At 37.1% G+C, this 20,582-nt stretch overlaps 2 protein-coding genes across 3 annotated transcripts; one reads left to right on the plus strand and one right to left on the minus strand.

Moving 5' to 3' along the window:
- Positions 1–88: 88 nt before the first annotated feature.
- On the minus strand, positions 89–15,800 carry gopc (golgi-associated PDZ and coiled-coil motif containing). Of its 2 annotated transcripts, XM_052586860.1 has the most exons (9): positions 15,284–15,799; positions 11,289–11,453; positions 8,532–8,555; positions 6,567–6,742; positions 6,261–6,426; positions 5,311–5,406; positions 5,031–5,195; positions 3,330–3,501; positions 89–2,653 (listed from the first exon to the last, which is right to left on the minus strand). In XM_052586860.1, the coding sequence occupies exons 1-9, from the start codon at positions 15,563–15,565 to the stop codon at positions 2,535–2,537; spliced, it is 1,365 nt and encodes a 454-aa protein (XP_052442820.1). In that variant the 5' UTR covers positions 15,566–15,799; the 3' UTR covers positions 89–2,534. The 2 variants fall into 2 exon arrangements, with proteins under 2 accessions (XP_052442820.1, XP_052442821.1); XM_052586861.1 differs by lacking the exon at positions 8,532–8,555 and having other exon boundaries at positions 15,284–15,800.
- Positions 15,801–16,455: 655 nt separating this feature from the next.
- Positions 16,456–20,562, plus strand: LOC127984493 (nephrocan-like). Its single transcript, XM_052587151.1, has 3 exons — positions 16,456–16,853; positions 17,888–18,789; positions 19,968–20,562. Exons 1-3 carry the CDS (start codon positions 16,659–16,661, stop codon positions 20,365–20,367), a joined length of 1,497 nt encoding a protein of 498 aa, XP_052443111.1. The 5' UTR covers positions 16,456–16,658; the 3' UTR covers positions 20,368–20,562.
- The last annotated feature ends 20 nt before the right edge of the window (positions 20,563–20,582 follow it).

The following is a 20,582-nucleotide window of genomic DNA, read 5'->3' on the forward strand; positions in this document are numbered from 1 at the left end:
TGTTTTGTAGTATTTGTTATGTGACGCATGTGAAACATGTTAAACTATAGTAAAAAAAATTTATCAACACCACAACAAAACACTGTGCTCTGGGCAAATAAATTTAAGTTTATTGAAATATTTCATGTCATACAGTAACTACAGGTGGAAAATTTATTCCCAATCTCCCTATGACAAATCCTATGACACTGGAAAAACAGAGTTAACAGAAGAATAAATCACAAACCAGAAGGAAAAGTAAAAAAATTAATTGGCTTTAAAAAGGAAAAATGTTCCTCCACATTAAAGTTGCATCTGTGCGGTGCCATGCACTGGCAGTGTGGGAAGCATTTCATCTCACAAATCATCTCCTAGACGAATCAGTAACAAGAAAATATAAGCAACAACAGTCCACTGAACCATATACTGCAAAGAGAAGACCTTCTGGTCAAAGGAGCTGATTGTCCCGACTGTCCTCATCTAAGATCTACAAACACCTGTGATAATTACAGTGGGGTGTTAAATAGCAGATAAGTGTGTGATATAAGCAAATAACCTATGAATATTTCATATTTACCACTCAAGCTATGCTTACCTGATGAAAAACCTGTTTAAACCAGTCTAATCACTAACCACCAAGCTGTTTATTTCTTTCAGCAGGGTAAAGCAATTGTTTAGGGGATGTTTTATTGCTATGCAGCCCAAATGTTTCATTTAAATATAGCGTAATCAATGTAGAGACATACAGACTGGAGCATTAAATAACAATAATGTGATAAACACCTTTCTGAAAATGCTAAAAGTTGAGAGAAAAGTGATATGTTAAATAACTCAACGGTAGTAAAGCAACACTGATGATTATAGAAACCTCTTCTGGTGATCAATACAGTAATGATCTTACAATTCACAGATTTTGAGGCACTACAGCTGACTCTACAGAGACTGAACTGGGCAAGTTAGTCGATGAGAACCATCGTCCTACATTTCTGTACACGTTTATGTTTTTTTTTTCACAGAACGTTAAGACTAAATTTGTTTGGATTAAATACGCTATGCTACATTGCCGTGTAAAAATGCAAGTTCTCTAATAAGCTAATATCAGTATCTTTTCCTAAGACACTGTTAATACAGTAGGCTCAATGGCACGAGATGGACATTGTTCAGGAAAGAGGTTTCAAAATACCTTGACAGATACATAAGGGTGGATATCATGAAAGCTGTCAAGAAATGTCTTGGTCACATTTCACCCTAAAAATAATAATAATAATAATAATATTAATAAAAAGATAAATTAATTTTAGGTACTTTATATATTTTTTTACATTGTGACATAATTATCATGAAAAAATTTATTTGTTTGTATTTATTATTCAATTGCCAGTAACATTTATTTTTGTAATGAATGTATTTAAATATAAAATAGCATGCTGCAATTATGAGGATTTTGTGCAAAAAAAGAAAAAAAGATTATAATTTTTTCTTGGAATTTTGTGTAATTGTCCTGAAAATATATTTTTTTGATATAGAAAATTGTTTAATTTAGTACCATTAATTATTATTGTTAATATTTTGCATTGTGCCATCGTTTTGATGAGAAATAAAAATAAGCACACTAACCTGTAACATTTCACTTTTCAGTATTTAAAATTTCAATTAAAATTAAATTGTGTGGATTTGTATAAAATTTTTTAGTTGAAATAAATATTGAAGTAAGTGTTACTGTTAATTTGAGTAATGTTTGTCCTTAACTTGAAATACAAAACAAATTAACATTACAATGATTTTTGGTGTGTGTGTGTGTCAGGGGTATTTTACAAATAATGCCACAGAAAAGTAAAAAAAGAAAAAAAAAAATATTGTATTTATATATGGTAAATTGTGACCTGGATATCTTTTCTATGAAATTCACCCCAAAATTAATTCTAGATAAACTAAATGGCACTTCTCCACTTCTGTTCTTGAACTGTGCACTGTTAGTAAATCACGCCGTGTCATTTCTATTTCTGTCCCTGTCACCTACTGACCACCCTGTGTGCAAAACAGGAAGTAGCATCATCCCGTGGGCCTTTGTTTGGAGCATAACAGGATCACACTAAGCTAAAACAGAGAAGTTACAGTAAAAACAACGTGCATACATTTTGAGCAAACAGTAACTCATTACTATATCCATCTGCTTCGGTAGAAGAAGTGTGAATCATTAAAGTAGAAGCCCTACATTTGAGCTCATTTTCAGCTCTACTACAGAGCGTTACACAAAAGAGGAAGTCAAGAATCAAAACTCGTATACCATCACTTTACTCATCTACGTAAATATTCATTTTGTCCCCTCGAGTGTTACTTTACAAGAACAGACCAAGATGGTGACGTGCATATGCAAACAATCCTTTGTGTCCACGGAGTAACAGTATGTCCTCTTCCCTCAGTGTTTCTCAGTGGTTCATCCATCTCCAGTGGACGTCGAAGCAGTCTGTTCTCCAAACGGCATAAAACAAGAAGATCTGGTATGTTACATAATTCTACAAGTGCAGTCTTAATCTCTTCTGGAGTCTGGAGATCTAGGAGGAACTCTCTGCAGACTCCGCGGTCTTGGAGGTCTTGTCATCTGAAAGACTTTCACTGGACAAGGCAGTATCTCCATTCTCTGTTCTGTTGTTCACTAAGTGCTTCCCTACAGCTGTAAGGAAGAAGAAAACAGTTAGTCGGTTTGGATAAACTTCACAATTTTCTTTAAACCATTAGCTTTTGGCTTTTTATGATTAAATGGCTGCATAGGCTATAATGATATAATTGCAACAGTAGTGTGGATTTTTTTTTAAATAATAATTTGATACAAGTTTTAGACTTTTAGACTTTACTAATACGTTTATAGCCATTTTTTTATATTACTTCTTACGAACACATTTATAATGTTTCAAGTTGCATTTTAAACTAACTTTAATATAATTATTTATTTATTTATTATATTATCTATCAATTGATTTATATTTATGTCTTATTGCCTGCATCAAAAATAAAAAATTAAATTAAAGAAAACAAAAAAAAGAATAATAATGTGTTCTGAACAACCATGAATAGACAATGAAAAATAGTATGAGCTGATGGCATATTTATAACTTTTTTTTTAACAGATTATTCATTCATATTCATATTTATTACTTTTATTTTATTATGTTATTTATTCATATTCACTGCCTTAGCATCAAAGATAAATAACAAAATGTATTAAATAAATTACAATGCAATATTAATATATTATGAACAAATAAAGAATGAACAAGTTTGCACAGATTAATAAATGCTGTAAGAACCACTCTTTGATTGGAAGAGAATGAATTCATCAGTGCACTTGCCTTGTAGGGAAGCGGGGTCCGTGCCATTACTGTGACTGGCTCCTGATCCCTCCTCCAGCTCGTCCAGGTACAGACGGTAGCGGTGTCCGCTGTCATCTTCATACTCCACGTTCTCATCGTCAGAGTCCACCTCTGGAGCCACGTAAACAACCTCGAACTCAATTTCTCCCCGCTGCAGAACAACAACAACAACAACAAAAAAGGTGAAAAAGAGGTGTGGGTGTGTGTATAGATGTCAGTCCTGTTTGTTATGTGGAGTAAATATAACCTTTGTTTGCTCACACAGAGCTGTTGTATGATAGGGCTGTCTAATTAAAATTCGAATTTCGAATATTCCATCCATCCATCCATCCATCCATCATCTTCCGCTTATCCGGGGCCGGGTCGCGGGGGCAACAGTCTAAGCAGAGACGCCCAGACTTCCCTCTCCCTAGCCACTTCCTCCAGCTCTTCCGGCGGGACCCCGAGGCGTTCCCAGGCCAGCCGGGAGACATAGTCCCTCCAGCGTGTCCTAGGTCTTCCCCGGGGCCTCCTCCCGATGAGACGTGCCTGGAACACCTCCCTGGGAAGGCGTCCAGGAGGCATCCGAAATAGATGCCCGAGCCACCTCAGCTGGCTCCTCTCGATGTGGAGGAGCAACGGCTCTACTCTGAGCTCCTCCCGAGTGACCGAGCTTCTCACCCTATCTCTAAGGAAGCGCCCAGCCACCCGATGGAGAAAGCTCATTTCGGCCGCCTGTATCCGGGATCTTGTCCTTTCGGTCATGACCCACAGCTCATGACCATAGGTGAGAGTAGGAACGTAGATTGACCGGTAAATCGAGAGCTTTGCCTTACAGCTCAGCTCCTTCTTCACCACGACAGACCGGTACAGCGACCGTATTACTGCAGAAGCTGCACCGATCCGTCTGTCAATCTCACGTTCCATCCTTCCCTCACTCGTGAACAAGACTCCAAGATACCTGAACTCCTCCACTTGAAAAATTCAGATGCAATGTTTTTAGGCGTGCGCCAGGCAGCCTTGTCAGTGGCACACGAAATGCGATGACGATTTTTTAAATGTTTTTGTTAGCCTTTCCATTTAAACACACTAGATGCAGTGATGCTGCTTTGCTCATTTAAAATATTGCGGAAAAAGACAACATCAATTCAGAGAAGATCTTGTTTACATCAAAACTGAAACCAAAAGTATTTTTCCCCCTAACTGAAATTATGCCTTTTAAATTCGAATATAATTCGAATACAGATAATATTTAAGTGCAAAATTCGAATTTAGTTTTTCAGCAGTTTTGACAGCCCTATTATATGACTTCAGAAGATTTGCTCATGAGTCACATAAACCACTTTGGGTTCATCTATGATGCATTTTTTGTCATTTCAGATCCTGACAGACCCAAGTCCTCATTTGCTTTTATTAAACTGAAAAGAGCGCCCACCTTTTGTGTTCAACAGAAAAGAAGTCAGATGGGTTTGGATCGACATGATAGTGAAGAAATGACAATTTTTGACTGAACAATTCCATTAACAGGTATGTTCTCTTCAAACCGTTATTCATTACACCTCACAAGCCTAATTTAAGGGTATCTTAACCTTTGGGAGGTTCTCTGCAGGTGTTAGAATGGGATTGAAACATGCTTCTAATAAGAAGTTCTAGGTCACACATGCTAAGCCCTGATCTGACAGCCCCGTGCGTGTCCCTCACCTGCTGTGAGAGGATGGTGACGGCCTCTTTGTGCTTTGCATCCCTCAGGTTGATGTTGTTGACTGCTAAGATGGCATCTCCCACATGCAGTCCTCCGCAGCGCTCTGCAGGCTGAGTGGGGTGGATTTCAGAGATGAGGATGGGAACGCCGTGCTCTTTCCCGCCCTGTAATGATTCCAATGCAAACATCAAATCAGGACTTTGATCTTGGAACATACAGTGATTCATCCATTGAAACCAGATGAATTAGCCTGCGTATAAAATCAAGGGTTGAACTCACAGTAATAGAGATGCCAAGTCCTTCATGATCTTCTTTGGTCAAAACCACTTTGCGTATAGGGCCAACTCCCTGAGTCTTTTTCAGAGAATCTGTGTTCTTCAGAGGTTAAGGTAGAGAAGACATAATCAAGGGTGAATCACAGGCAAATGGTCGTAGTTCACCACAATATCAATATCAATATCACAATATATTTATTTATAGTGCATTTAAATAATTAAGCTTGTGTCATAGCATATTATATTGTTTATAATATTATACTATTTATATTGTGACATTATTTTCATATTTATAGTGGCCAGCTGTACTGTGGAAAAATCTCATTCTTGTGACTGGCATTATATGGTATATATATTTAAAATATATTAAAACAACATTTTAAAGACTAATATTTAAGTCCATATAAATTGTAAAATATATACAAAATCTTAAATTTATATTTAAAATATATTTTATATAAATATATAAACAAGTAAATATGGAAATTTAAATATTTTATTTTTTTCATTCTTAAATGTCAGTGCAGAACAGAAATCTTAATGGGGGTTAACATTTAATTAAACTTTTAGTTGTTTAAATCTTAATATAATTATTTTAGTTTCATTAATGAACTACTATATTTTGTATTTTTATATTTTAATTTAAGTTTTTTGTAATTTTGTTTTATTTTAGTACTTAAAACTGAAAAAAAAAACGTTAATTATATAAACTATTTTTGTAAAAAAAATAATTTAAATTTAGTTTTATTTGAAGTAATGAATTATGAGTTTACTTTTAGTTAAATAAATAAACAGCAGATATAAGAAATTACATTTTTAACTTCTGATTTTGGGGTGAAATTTCAATATCATTCTCTTGTTTTACTCTGATATCTCTCAAGGAAATTAGTATGCCTTCTGTTTGCAGTTTTCCCAAGTGTTTAAGAAGTAAATGAACTGAATGTGCCGTCTTACATGCCCCACGGGTGATGGCAAGGGTTTTTTGGGATCGTTGCGCCCCCTGCAGGCTCGGATCACTGTTTTGTGGCGGTGCAGGTGAATCTCAGCTTCAAGCTGGTTCCACAGCTTGTCATGAGCTGGTCCTTTCATGTCTCGCCCGAGCAGCTGGATCTGTTGCACCCTGAACACAATGAAAAGAGTATTCTGGTTTATACTGAAACCCAGAACTCTGTGCCAGTCTTGACTCTTTGTGTGGATGAAATCGCCACATGAAACCCACATAATGGTCATTAAGAACAGAAGAATAATGCTGTCTCTTACCTCCCAGCCAGCTCTTTGTCCAGATACTTGGCTGCCAGTCTGGCTCCGTACACCTCGGCCTGTAGTACCGCAATGTGCCTGCGGAGGGCCTCGTTCTCTTTCTTCAACATCTTCACCTCTGCCTCCAACTTGGCCTCCTTCACTTTCTCTTTCTTACTGGCCTCCAGTTCCTTCTCCTGTGACATGTAATCAAACAAAGACGAGGTGAGCAGTTGTGCGCCAATCCTCTGACCATGTGTGCATACTGATACAAGTCTGTTAATAACAGGTCACATTAAATCTCTGTCATTAACAGGCTGCTGCCCAATAGGACTAGAAACAGAAAACCTGCATCATCACAAAAAATACAGCTTCACAACAGTGCATATGACAAGTAAAGTGAGATCACAAGACAAACAACCACTCTAGCTTAAACATACCACTAAATGTGTGCACATATACTACAGAATTGTAACAAATGTAGATTTAACATCATAATTACACGATTATCAGTTTAAATTTGTCAAGAAGAAGGTAGAGATTTTGAACTATCGTCTCTATCGCGGTTACACGCTCACACAACATTAATGTGCCACATGGTCAAGAAAACAGTTACCATTTGAGCATATTTTCAAGCATTGCGGTTTTAAAACAAGTGATTTTATAACTCATTTCGCTATATTCATTACACGTGCATGTAAAGACTGCGATCATGCAGCGGGGGATGTATTTTGGCCGCTTTTGTCACATTGAACGCTTAAATACACACACTTGTATTTGTCAAAATGACATTTTTTGCAATTATTCTCATACACAATAATATAGATCGTACGTGAAAGTAAAAACCTGAGAAAGAAAATGCGTGTAGCAGTCTATTGGATCCGGGTTGCTCTTAAAGTGACCGCAGTCTAATATTTCTGCTTATGTTAATCAAACAACAAAAGAGAGAAAATCTCTCACTGCTCTAGACTTAATAACTTTCCTAACTTTAATAAGAATAAATATATTTAATTTACACAGTGAAGAATATGCAGTGTTTTTATACATTTGATTACTTTACACAATATATGTAGATTTTCTTTATTTGTTCTACTGGAATTTTGTCGTCATATTGATTGTAATTACTTATTTAAACGGTTGTTATCAGTGAGTTTGTGGTTGTTTGTTTTTCTTAGGCATGTATTATAGTCATAATGACAATCAACAATTCTGAAATTTCTATGGTATCAAACTTTTTTTATATCATAAAGTCCTTATTTAAATCAAAAATAACTATATCATGATGTGTGTATCATTATCGTAAAATAAAATGACTCGTATTGTGATATAAGATTTTGGTCCTATCGCCCACCTCTTCTACTAGATTACCAGTAGTGTGAAATTAAGCCACTTAAATGGCATCTCTTCATTTGTTACAACCCCTGGAGTGGAAAAAAGACACATCTAGCTTTAGCTATGTACCAGCATTGAACTTCAGGGCTGATATCGATCGGCTTGTATGAATGATTAAAGCTGCGGTCACATTAGCGATATTTTGGTGAAATTTCACAGACATAAAAGGTCTATTTTCCAAATTTTAGTGAGTCATTTTCAAACAAAGCAGCTTTCTCTTGTCAATGTGATGAATTTGAGCAATATCTGTGAAGGAACAGTTTCATTCTCATGCAAAACTCTGCTGATTTAAAATACTGGATATAGCCCAGAAATTTCACGCAACACCAGTAAATGACCACACCTTGAGAGCATGTGGTGGCCGATACAGATTCTTTTGCTTTTTCATTATAACCCCAACAGCTGGGTCAATTTTTCAATGAATAATGTATCGGCTACCAATATATCACTCACCTCTAGCAGTTAATCTACTAGTACACAAAAAGAGCATAGTTCTTTACTAGGGATGGTTAAAACAGACAGCAGCAGCATTAACAGAGGGGAAAGGTGGAGTTAGACAGGACACACACAGACTCAAAACAATGCAAAACTTACCTTGTCCTCCACTGAGGGAACAGGCTTAAGATTGAGAAGAAAAACAGAGGGTCAGAGGTTAGGGAGACAGGGTTAAACAGAAAGGACAGTTACAGATGCATCAACGCTCATCCTTACATCATTAGGTTAAGTCAGGAAGACACAGAGCAGAGTGCCAACCCAACAAGAGCCTGTTAGTGTTTATTACAGCTAATTATACAAAGATACTGCTATTACGACACCATCAAATGTCACAGCTACGCTACACAGTCAAAAGTATGTAGACACACATACTAATTAGTGGACTGAGCTATTGCAGTCACCTCTTTAATGATGGCTGGATAAACTGAAGCATACAGCCATGTAATCTCTGTAGTCGGCTTGTCAGATTTGTGCCATCGACGTATTTCAAATAAAAAAATTTATTCAACAAATATTCCCAAAACAAAATGCATCATTTATCACGTTTTGATCATTTGATTTTCTAATATGAATGCTGATGATGTTGAAAATTCATCTTTGCATCATAGGAATAAATTAGATTTTAAAACATTAAAATAGAAAAATGTTATTTTAAATTGCTATAATATTTATAATATTTTATTACTTTTTTTTCTGTATTTTAAGCCAATAAATTCAGACTTGGTGAGCATAAGAGACTTCGCTTTTAGAAATCTTAGCAACCCCAAATGTTTGACTAATACTTGATATTGGATATTCAATTGTGCATGTTCATTTTACCATTTTTACATTTCAATTATCTTTTCCATTACCAAGCACTCAATTTAATACTTAAAAACGTGAGTAACTTAATAACACTGTTAAATGTAATTGTGGCGAGTGGGGCGGGGCCGAGAGGCGTGGGAACGAGGAGTGAGGCCAGGTGTAGTGATTGGAGATGAGCTACACCTGAGCCCCACCGCTAGTATCGAGTCCCACGTAGGAGATGGAAGGATATAAAACTGGAGTGACGACCGTGTAGGACGAGAGAGGACCAGGCCTGGGACATTATTGTATGTTTTGGCTTTTATTTGTGCGCACCAGTCGTCCGTGAGGGGCTGGTGCGCCGTTTTGTATTTATTTATGAATTATTAAAATGCTTTTTGATTGTGCGCCGGTTCCCGCCTCCTTCTTCCCGATGAGTATGGAGTGAATATCGTTACAGTGGTGCCGAAGCCCGGGAGAAGGAGGGACGTGCTGCTGAAGATCCCTCGCCGCTGTGGTGAATCCGCGGTGCCCTCGAGCTGGCGAGGTATATGTGCCGCCAGGGACGCTCGAGGCGGTGGGCTGGAGCGAGTTGCCGGGGACGGGCGAGCTCGCTGCCGACCGCCCACGATATGGAGTGGCGGCTGCCGTCCGTGAGGGAGCGGAGGAGTCGGCGCCGTTCGCCAGGGGGCCGGAGCCTGCTTCCTCTGCGATGGAATCCGGAGGGGCAGGGAACGGGGGACTCCTGCCGCTGCCCAAAACCGGAGGAGTGTCGCGCCGTCCGCCGAGGGCCGTCCAGTGCCACCGCCGGGCGCCGCGGAGGAGATCGCCCAGCTGGTGGAGGGCCGAGCAGCAGTGCGTCTGGGAACCGGAATTTTTATTTTTTATTTTTCCTCTCTCCCCTCTCTCGTCCTTGTCGCTCCTCCTTCCATCTCCTTTTCTCTCGCCTCGTCTGTCCTACCCCCAGGTTCCCGCAGGTCCCCGTGAGCGGCCCCCCCCGGAGGGAGGGGGGGGGGAGTAGAGCGCAGTCTCGGGACTACCCCCCGGCCTGCGAGGGGCGATGGGGGTATGTGGCGAGTGGGGCGGGGCCGAGAGGCGTGGGAACGAGGAGTGAGGCCAGGTGTAGTGATTGGAGATGAGCTACACCTGAGCCCCACCGCTAGTATCGAGTCCCACGTAGGAGATGGAAGGATATAAAACTGGAGTGACGACCGTGAAGGACGAGAGAGGACCAGGCCTGGGACATTATTTTATGTGTTTGGCTTTTATTTGTGCGCGTCAGTCGCCGTGAGGGGCTGACGCGCCGTTTTGTATTTATTTTGGATTATTAAAATATTTTGATTGTGCGCCGGTTCCCGCCTCCTTCTTCCCGATGAATATGGAGATTTGCATATTGTTACAGTAATCTATAGCTAAATTAATATCCTCAAATCTCTAAATTAATATGGTTTTTCAATTCTCAATATTTCATAATCATTTTTCATTCAGTTAGGTTAGCTTTTAAGGTTTTATTTGTAATTTCTTTAGACAAAATCTTGGTGAATGGTTGTTGGTTGTAACAAGAAAACAGTTTTTGCTTATCTAATATTCGCATACTGTGTAACATGAATTCACACATAGGGTTTTCTCTTGGAATCAAAGTTCCAGAGAAAGGAAGACTAAACCTAAAGCACACAATGATAGTCTATGGTTTGTTTGCTAAATGCCATGGCAAAAGTCCTGCATGCAAAGCAGGCTGCTGATTCGTCTAGCAATCCTTTTTAGATGGGTCTGGAATAACTTGATCAGCCTGATCGATATCCCACTCAACTAGTTAGTCTAACATCACTTCTAGGCCTGACACTTTCAGCGTCACATCGAATGAAAAGATTTCCCAAAGGAGTGAAGGCCATTATAATCCACATTAATTATGATAGTTTTGGAATGAGATGTTCTGTGTCTACATACTTTTGACCACATAATGAGTTGAAGATCCAAGTGGCCTTAATGCTAAGATATTAAACTAGGTGTCCTACAAGCCAGTTTTCTTTAACTCATCTAGATTTAAACCTAGGAATCTGGTACTGTGCCCACCATCCTGTCCTTGATGGAGTCCGAGTCGACCGCCTGTCCGCCTTTGGCTTGGAGTTTGAGCTGCATGGCATGGAGCTGAAGAAGCTGTTCGTGAACCTCCTTCTCCACCACAGTCTTCTCAGCCTGGACATCTGTCAGCTCTGACCGCAGGTCCACCAGCTGAGCCTGAAGCGCACACACACACACACACAGAGAGAGAGAGAGAGAGTATAACTAGCCATCCAAGAATAATGCATCATGCTGAGATTTGTGCTGACTCAAGTAGTGTCTGTGTGTGAAGTATTGACCATCCGTCTCCACTCCAGAATGGAGCAGATTTACAGATTAATAATGAAAATATAAAGTATGAAAATTAAGACAAATGTTTATCCTCCTAACCGAGTCAAACCAAAAGGAAGACTGCAATGTGTGGCTTTCTGAGGCACTAGCAATTAGTGCAAGTCTTCTGGCACGTTGAGCCAAGCTGAGATGAGAAAAAAAAAACTCTAGTTCGATTCCAGTTTGCAACAGTGTTTTTAAAGGAATAGTTCATCCGTCAATTTTGACAACTTTAAAGGCAAATTCTTTTCAGAATTTAGATTTTTATTGCACCCTCAGATTCCAGATTTTCAATATCTGGGCCAAATAAATGTCCTATCCTAACAACATACAACAATGAAAAGCTTATTTATTCTGCTTTCAGATAAATGTAAACTAAACTAAATTTATTTTTAATTGACACTTATTACTGATTTTGTGGTCCACGGTCACATTTTCATTGCTGGGTGAACTGTTCCTTTGTGAAGAGAGGACAGAAAACTGAACATTTGCTCATATCCTTGATGATATTTCTTTAACTCATACTGAGGAGTTAGTACAGACGATTTTAACGATGTCCTAACTCTGTTTCTGGACCTTGAAAGTTTCAGTTGCACTGCGGTCTATGCAGGGTCAGAAAGCTCTTCAGATTTCATCATAAATATCTTAATTTGTGTTCCAAAGATGAACGTAGGTCTTACGGGGTTTGGAACGGCATTAGAGTAATTAATGAGAGAATTTGGATTTTTGGGTGGACTATCGCTTTAAATTTCCTCTTTCTAATGTTTCCGCTTCCCTTCAGAAGAGCATACTCTCATCTGACATACTCATTAACAATTACAGCCGTGATGAATATCAGAAGGCCCTGTAGAATTAGAAAGCAGCTCAATCCTCCAGCATCTCAGCCTCTTAGGAAGGCAAGCTGCATCAAGGACAGATATAAAAGTCCTCTCGTAGAAAGACTACTCTTTATTTATGCGCCTAATCTATGCTGGATAGCCAAGGTTACTGAAGGACTCTCATATTTAGCAGTAACTCAGCAGAGAAGGTTCATTTATCTGTCAGGAGTCCAGTGAGTGTGGTGAATCTAAACCCAACACCATCAGCTGCACTGAATACTTAAGGTTCCCACTGCAGCTCCTCCCAATAAAAAGTGACATAGTCCACATTAAAATGCTAGTAGGCCTCTAGAGTCTTTAACAACACTTCTACTAGCAAAACCAAATATCTATCAATGTAATTGAATCTGACACAAAATGATGGCACCAAAACACCTGAAAGGAGTTCAGTGTGTGCGATGCAGCCTAAAACTTTGTTTCAGGCCAAGACTTTTCATACAGTAGCAGCCATCAGAGAGGGTGTTTGGTACAGATATTTGGGTGGATCCTTTGGAAAATTACATCACCGGAGTAGATTTTTAAGTCAGGCTGAAATCAAAATGAACCCTATTTATGACCCTTTCTTCATGACCAATCCCCCGCAAATTACATTACACAAATTTAATGATTAAACAATGCAGTTTTTATGTTGACTATAAGTAGTATATTTACTAACAAATATGTACTATTGTGCTTCCATGTTGCATGTTAATTAAAGCACCTCCACTTAAAACATAATTTGAAACTACAAAAATATAAGAAATAAATGTTATAGACTGGATGACTGATCAACCTTCCCTATTAAATGTCAAGTTTCTTTGCAATGCATCATATTACGCAACTGAAATGAGAATTCAGTTTATTGCTGACCTCAAGTCATAATGTCGGTGTATTTTCTAACAAAGACGTACTATGGTACTACAGTGTTGTTGTTGTTGTTTTTGGACCCCGAGTGCTAAGGGTTTTGGACAAGTGCCATGTTAATACCATGACTGTAACCAAGTGTCATCGAAATAGTACCTTCATTGTGCAACAGTACCACCACAGTACCTTTTTAGGAAGGAAGCTGTAATCTCCACGGTCACATCCAACCCTCCTCTTGTACCGCAGGGGTTTTTTATCAAGTTGTGTGTTAATCTGCTCTGCTCAGCAGCGCCAGCCAAGAGGTAGGTGTATGCGCGACCTCCTCACCTGCTAAACTACCTTTTCAGAAAGAAATCCAGCCTCCCACACACGCATAGCATTGAGTCAGTGCAGTGAAGAACCTGTTATTTTGAATTTTATCTCCTGGACTCAAGTGATTCCTCCACAGGAAAGACGATTCATTTCCCATATGGAAGGTAATACTGCTTTTCAAATTGGACTGTGAGCTTTGATAAAGAGCCATTAACAGATTTGAAAAGTGGTGGGAAAAGCAGATTACCGAGCTGGTCTCCTGAGAAACCTGAATCTACCAACACACAGACAAGATGCCAATTATCCAGACTGTGTGACAGAAAAAGACAGCTTTTTCTCAAAAGCTCAACAGCAACAGTACTTAATACAAACATGACCTGGCACATAAGTGGTCATTTATGTGATGCAATGCAGTCATTTTAAACAGAAGAATGACCAGTGTCTGGCATTGGCTGGCTAAGCAGGCCTAACAGGTTTTTATATGCTGTCCTCCTAGTTTTGTGACTCCTCGGTTTGCACCAGATTCAAAGCATTTCGAGTGGATGAAGAAATCTGCTTCTGAATTGGCAACTTTTTATGTTTGTTTATGCAGCTGACATCCAGACACAGCCATCTGTGTGTCCCGAGAAAAATGAAAGAACAAAACAACAAATGCACAGTTGCATTATTTATCAGACAGCCAACATGAAGTGACAAGTAGTTTGAAGGGAACAAGGGCCATTCATTGACCTGAGTTAACAGTTTTCAGCCTATACAGTTTATTTTGGCAATACAAAGAAGCTCATTTTCCAAATATGACCTATTCATATTTAAAACTATTGCTCTAAATATGTACAAGACTCATGACATCTTGCTTTGCGTAGGGGTTCTGATCACCATGTTGGGTTTATTGTGTGATAATAACCAGATTAGCTGTACTTTAGGCCTTACTTATTGACAAAAGGCACCGCACTGTAATTACGCCTCAGATTTAGAGTAATCTTTTAAGTTGTGTCACATGGAAGGAAAAGCTATAACAACTATAACATTATTAAAACAGAACAGCAAGATTAAAAATCAATAATTCAGAATGCAAATTATGTACTATTGCCATCTATACTATTTCGACATTATAGAGAGGTGTAAATGTCAGGGTTCCCATCCCTTATTGCATAAGATTTTTCTAGCAATTCCTGGTTATAGAGAAGTGATTCTTTTTTCATTGATTTCTCAATCAAACGGAACAATTTATAGCTAATGAAGTGTTGCAGTATTGCAATTCACACACACACACACACAAATAAAAATGTAAATAAATCCATGACTTTTCCACGACTGGAAATTACACTTCAAAAAGTTTCCAAGTTTTCCAAGACTATGGGAACCCCGATCCATTCAAAAAGTACCACATAAATGGGAGTAAATTTATGCGCCGATGATATACCTCAATATTCATATCCTATCCATATTCTATTTTAGTAAAACAAAATAAAAATAATTTATTAAAGACTACAGCCATCTATCTACTCCGATACTATGTTACTAGTTATTCAGTCCTCAACATTCACAGCCGAAAAGTTCACAAAACAAAACATACAGTAACATTAACGTTACACCAACTTTGTCTAGAGACTTTGTAGGAGAATGTCCATCTAGGTTCCTCACCTCTAGTTTGTGGTTGAGCTGAAACATGGTTTGGGATTTATGACACAGCTGAGCAAAACACGAGCTGAGGCTGGTCATCTTCTGACGGCCCTCATACGTGATGTCAGCCTGATCCGGGTCGATCTCTCCCAGCAACAGATCCACGTCCACAAACGCCTTGTCAAACTCCTTCTCCAGCACCTCGAGCCATCGGAACATGGACATACCGGAGCCGGGAGTCGCGGCGGGACCGGGAGAGAGGGCCGAGCCCGGGGAGACAGCACCGCCAGCGGACGCAGACATGTTGAACCACGGATATAAGAAGAACACACAGATAACCTGAAATGTAGTACTTTACTCAGTGCGATCACTGTCCGATTAAGTTATATTAACAGCAGACTTCGGGTGTTACAGAAAGTAAGACTGATGTTTTGTTGGCGTGTTTTCCGTACTCTCATCTGACCAGGAAATCCGAGAGCGAACAAGTCAAGCGTGGATCGATTAGTTTGGTCTGCCACACGATGGGGCCATGGTGCCCGTCAATGAAGAAGGCTGTCGATTGACGAGCGATTCGATTAATGAGTGCTTCGTGGGAATATATATGTTTGTGTGTATATATATATATATATATATATGTATATATATATGTATATATATGTATATATGTATATATGTATATATGTATATATGTATATATATATATATATATATATATATATATATATATATATATATATATATATATGTGATAATTACACATTATTAAATGTTACATTTTATATTTGGCTCAAAAACCTGAGATGTGATTATTTGTTGCACCACCCAACCTTTTTGAATTAAATTATTTTTTGTATATATTTTTTTTACTTTTAGAAATTTTAGTTATATATATATATATATATATTATTCAGTAATGAAGTCCACATTTAATGTTGTTGTTTTTTTTATTAGATTTATAGCAACAACAAAAGTAAAAAAAATAAAAAATGATGAAGTCAATAAATGTTGGTAGCTTTTTAATCAAGTACTCCAAAATATACGATTTTTTCTACATTTCAGGTTTTAAAACTTCATTTTATAATGTTAATATTAATGGGTGCAAAAAGAGGCCAAATAATTTATGCATAAGAAATGCATTTATTTAAAAGAATAGGTTGTAAATAGTTCATCCGTGAGTTTACATCTGCAAACAAACAGACAGGACACTCGATCACTGATATGCCAGTTCCTTGCTGGTGTCGAATTTGTTTTCTGACCAAGATAATGATCTCAGCCATTGTTCCAAATAAAGCAAAGGAGTCTTATTCTCACAAGCGTGAATCTGCCTCAGCTATTTAAGCCTCAGACGCTCAAAATGCTTCTTCAGCACACAGGTGTGTGACGCTGTTTTCTCAGAATGATGATATTCTGCCTTTTTCTGTATGTCTCACTCTACAGTCTACATGGCCACTGCAGCTACATCTGTCCAAAAAACTGCATCTGTGAGCAAGCAAGCTCACTGCAGTGTTTCAGGGCTCAGGCTGTACCACCAGTCGTCTCAAACAACCTGAAGAAAATACACCTGGGATACAGTCACCTCAAAGAGCTGAAGGTACTGTACTTTTTTGTTTGTTCTTTACTGATGTTATTTTGCTGTTTAGAATAAAAGCATTCATTCATTTCATTCATTCATTACCAGTGGATGAAATATTTGTTCTTGTTAATTTTCCTGTTTTATGGTTAAATGTGTCACAGTACAAAGGCAACACTGGCAGTCAGTTCATAATTCCAGAATGTCTTTCTCTTATTTATTCATTTAATTTATTCTTTGTTGATTTTATATTGCTGTTCAGGATAAAAAATGTATTCATTCATTCCTAATTGATGAAATCTTTTTTTTTTTCTTGTTAATTTTGCTGTTTTACTTTAAAATTTGTCACATTACAGAGGTAAAATTGTTCCAGTATGTTTTTCTCTCGGTTTTATTTTTTGCATCTTTATACTGTAATGTTTCTTTAATTAAATTAATATTTTTTTATTTACATTATATCAGATGGTTTTAAACAGATTTGTTTATTTATTAATTCCCAGTGGATAAAAATCTTTTTTTTTCTTATTGAATATCCTAGTATGTTCTTTATTTATTAGTTATTTATTTTAATAGCCTATGATTTTAAAAAGATTGATTGATTACTTATTAATTCCCAGGGTATTATTATTATTATTATTATCATTTATACCCTGTCTTACTTTCAAATGTCACATTACAGATGTCTAATTTGTAGTGAATTTGAACATTTCAAGATACCTTTCTCTTTGTTACACTTTTTTACAATGTGATTTTTCTCTTATTAAAGTTTATATTATTATTATTATATAGTATTTTATATTGGTTGATTTTAAATATATTTATTTATTCCCAGTGGATGAAATAATTTTTTCTTTGTAAATATCTGTTTGTTTGGTTTTTGTTTTTTGGCTTTTTTATGTGTCACATTACAGATTGAGAATGCCTTTCTCTTATTTAATTTTTGTTTAATTATTTTTGTACCATGTGATCTTTCTTTAATTAAAGTTTTGATTGTTATTATTCGAGCATTCTCAGTGCCTATTATATTGATTTTAAACAGACTGTGTTATTTATAGGTCAGAGATTTTTCTGGTTTGCCAGGACTTGAAGAAGTGGTTCTGTCGTCTGGTGGGATCGAGCAGATCGACGCCAATGTGTTCAGATCTCACATGTTGTTAAGAACTCTGGACCTTCAGAAAAACAAGTTAAGACAGCTTCCCCATGGCTTGCCCTCTGGCCTGGAGATCCTTCATTTAGGTCACAACAGGATATACAGCCTGCAAGAGTTGCCCCTGGAGGGCCTCAAGAAGCTGCGGGTCCTGAACCTCCAGAATAACCAGATTAACAGTTTACGCACAAACACCCTAACATTACTCCAGAGGCTTGAGTGTCTTTATCTGGATGGAAATCAAATCGAATCAATACATGGCACCCCCAGGTTGCCCTTACTCAATTTGCTTAGCATGGGAAACAACAGGATCTCCTCCATATCATCAACCTTCTTCTCTTCGCTGCAGCTTCTAAAAACATTGGATTTGTCTTCAAACCGCTTCACCAAAGTCCCTCATGGTCTTCCTCAGTCTCTGGTTCATCTGAACTTGGACAGGAATCAGATTCGATCGCTGAGAAATCGTGACATGTCCCAGCTGCACAACCTCATTACCCTTTCTGTCAGCTCTAACAGGCTAGTGTCAGTGGACGGGGGTCTTCGCCTGCCTAATCTTTCTGTGTGCGAGTTGGCAGGAAACCAGCTACGAATGCTGCCTGCTAGATTGACCTCTAAACTGGAGAAGCTGGACTGCAGGCAGAACAATATCCAGGAAGTCACTTTCCAACAGCTAGCAGGAATGAAACTACTGAAACATCTCTTTTTGGAAAACAACTCCATCCAAAACTTTGAAGCCAATGCCCTTAAAAACTGCATTCAACTAACCAGCCTGGCGTTAGAACAGAATCTGCTTTCTGCTATTCCTCATGGGTATGTGCATTTTTTTTTCTACTTAATGTATTGTTATTTGTTTGATTTCCTCTGACATAAACTAAAATTCCATCTGTGTTTTTAGTATAATTGAAATCATAGTTTTTATTAACATCTTGATATTAATATTAACTAGTATGATTAATATTAATTACTATTAATATTTAAATTAAATATTTTAATTTCAATTTTATTCATTTTGATGTTTTTGCCTTTTTTATAGTTTTTACATAGTAACATTTATTTTATTTTAGTAAAGTTTATGAGTTTATGCATTTATTTATGCATTTATTCATGAGTTTAGGCATTTGTTTATTAATGCATTTTTTCATGAGTTTATGTATTTGTTTATCTATGCATTTATTTACGCATTCATTTATGCATTTATTTATGAGTTTATGCATTTGTTTATTTATGCATTTAAGTATTTATGCATTTATTCATGAGTTTATGCATTTGTTTATTTATGCATTTATTTATGAGTTTATGCATTTGTTTATTTATGCATTTATTTACGCATTCATTTATGCATGCATTACAAATGAATATACACATTTATTTACGAGTTTACACTTTTATTTATTCATTTATTTACACATTAATTTACACATTTTTGTACAGTTTATATTGTGAAGTTTATTTCATTTATGAGTTTAGGTATTTGTTTAATTATGCATTTATTTATACCTTAATTTACACATTTATTCATGAGTTTATGCATTCGGTTTTTTTGCATTAATTTACACATTTACTTATGCATTTATGTATTTATGCATTTATTCATGACTTTATGCATTTGTTTATTTATGCTTTTATTTATGAGTTTATGCATTCGTTTATTTATGCATTTATTTATGCATTAATTTACACATTTTTGTACAGTTCATACATACGTTTATTTTATTTATGAGTTCATGTATTTGTTTAATTATGCATTTATTTATACCTTAATTTACACATTTATTCATGAGTTTATGCATTCGGTTTTTTTGCATTAATTTACACATTTATTTATGCATTTATGTATGCATACATTTACTGTTTTCATGCATGTGTTTGTTTATTTATGCTTTTATCAGACTGAATATGATGTGATTAATTGGTCATGTTACATGCTTCAATAATCTCTTGATAACTGTTTCTATTAATCAGGTATATTAATATTCTTTTTATACCAGGCTTCCTGAGACACTGGTCCGTTTGGATCTGAAGGGGAACCACATTGACACAATACATGAGCGTGAGCTGAAGCCTCTCAGGCGACTTCAGGTGTTAAATCTGCGCAACAACAAACTCTCCACCCTGCCTGCATTGAACCTACCAAAACTAAAAGTTCTATATTTGGATGGAAACCCATGGCAGTGCAACTGTGAACTCATCAATGTCAAAAAGGCCCTATTAGCAAAGGATGTGGAAATCAGGCCTGATTTCTGTAGCGAACCTGTTCATAAATCTCTTGATGAATGGCGAGCTTATGTACTGACAAAAGATATCTGTCAGAAGCAGACCAGAGATTTGTTATTGGAGAGCCAAACTGAACACACAGACAATGAGGAATATGATGAATATGATTTGTAAATGTAATGTGACATTGCAATGTTGTTCTGTCTCTCTGCATGCTTTATTTCTATTTTCACCCCTTATAGAATGAACAATAAATTTAATCTTGTCCAGTAATGGGCAACGCCAGTGATATGGATACAATAAAATAAAATCAATTGTATTTGGCTTGGAAAATACAGTTTTGTTTAATTAAACTCCAGAAATAAATCAGATAAATAAAACAGACTCAT

The sequence above is a fragment of the Carassius gibelio genome, chromosome B20, assembly GCF_023724105.1.
Source record: "Carassius gibelio isolate Cgi1373 ecotype wild population from Czech Republic chromosome B20, carGib1.2-hapl.c, whole genome shotgun sequence".
NCBI lineage: Eukaryota > Metazoa > Chordata > Actinopteri > Cypriniformes > Cyprinidae > Carassius > Carassius gibelio.

Bases quoted from the DNA above. Each gene is read 5' to 3' on its own strand.
- gopc (XM_052586860.1), bottom strand. From the start codon at position 15,565: ATGTCTGCGTCCGCTGGCGGTGCTGTCTCCCCGGGCTCGGCCCTCTCT. The intron at 8,556-11,288 runs GTGGGCACAGTA...CTCAATCTTAAG, and splicing joins ACTCCATCAAGGACAGGATG to CCTGTTCCCTCAGTGGAGGA. The intron at 3,502-5,030 runs GTGAGGGACACG...GTTGTTCTGCAG, and splicing joins TCACCATCCTCTCACAGCAG to CGGGGAGAAATTGAGTTCGA.
- LOC127984493 (XM_052587151.1), top strand. From the start codon at position 16,659: ATGATGATATTCTGCCTTTTTCTGTATGTCTCACTCTACAGTCTACAT. The intron at 16,854-17,887 runs GTACTGTACTTT...TGTTATTTATAG, and splicing joins GTCACCTCAAAGAGCTGAAG to GTCAGAGATTTTTCTGGTTT. The intron at 18,790-19,967 runs GTATGTGCATTT...TTTTTATACCAG, and splicing joins CTTTCTGCTATTCCTCATGG to GCTTCCTGAGACACTGGTCC.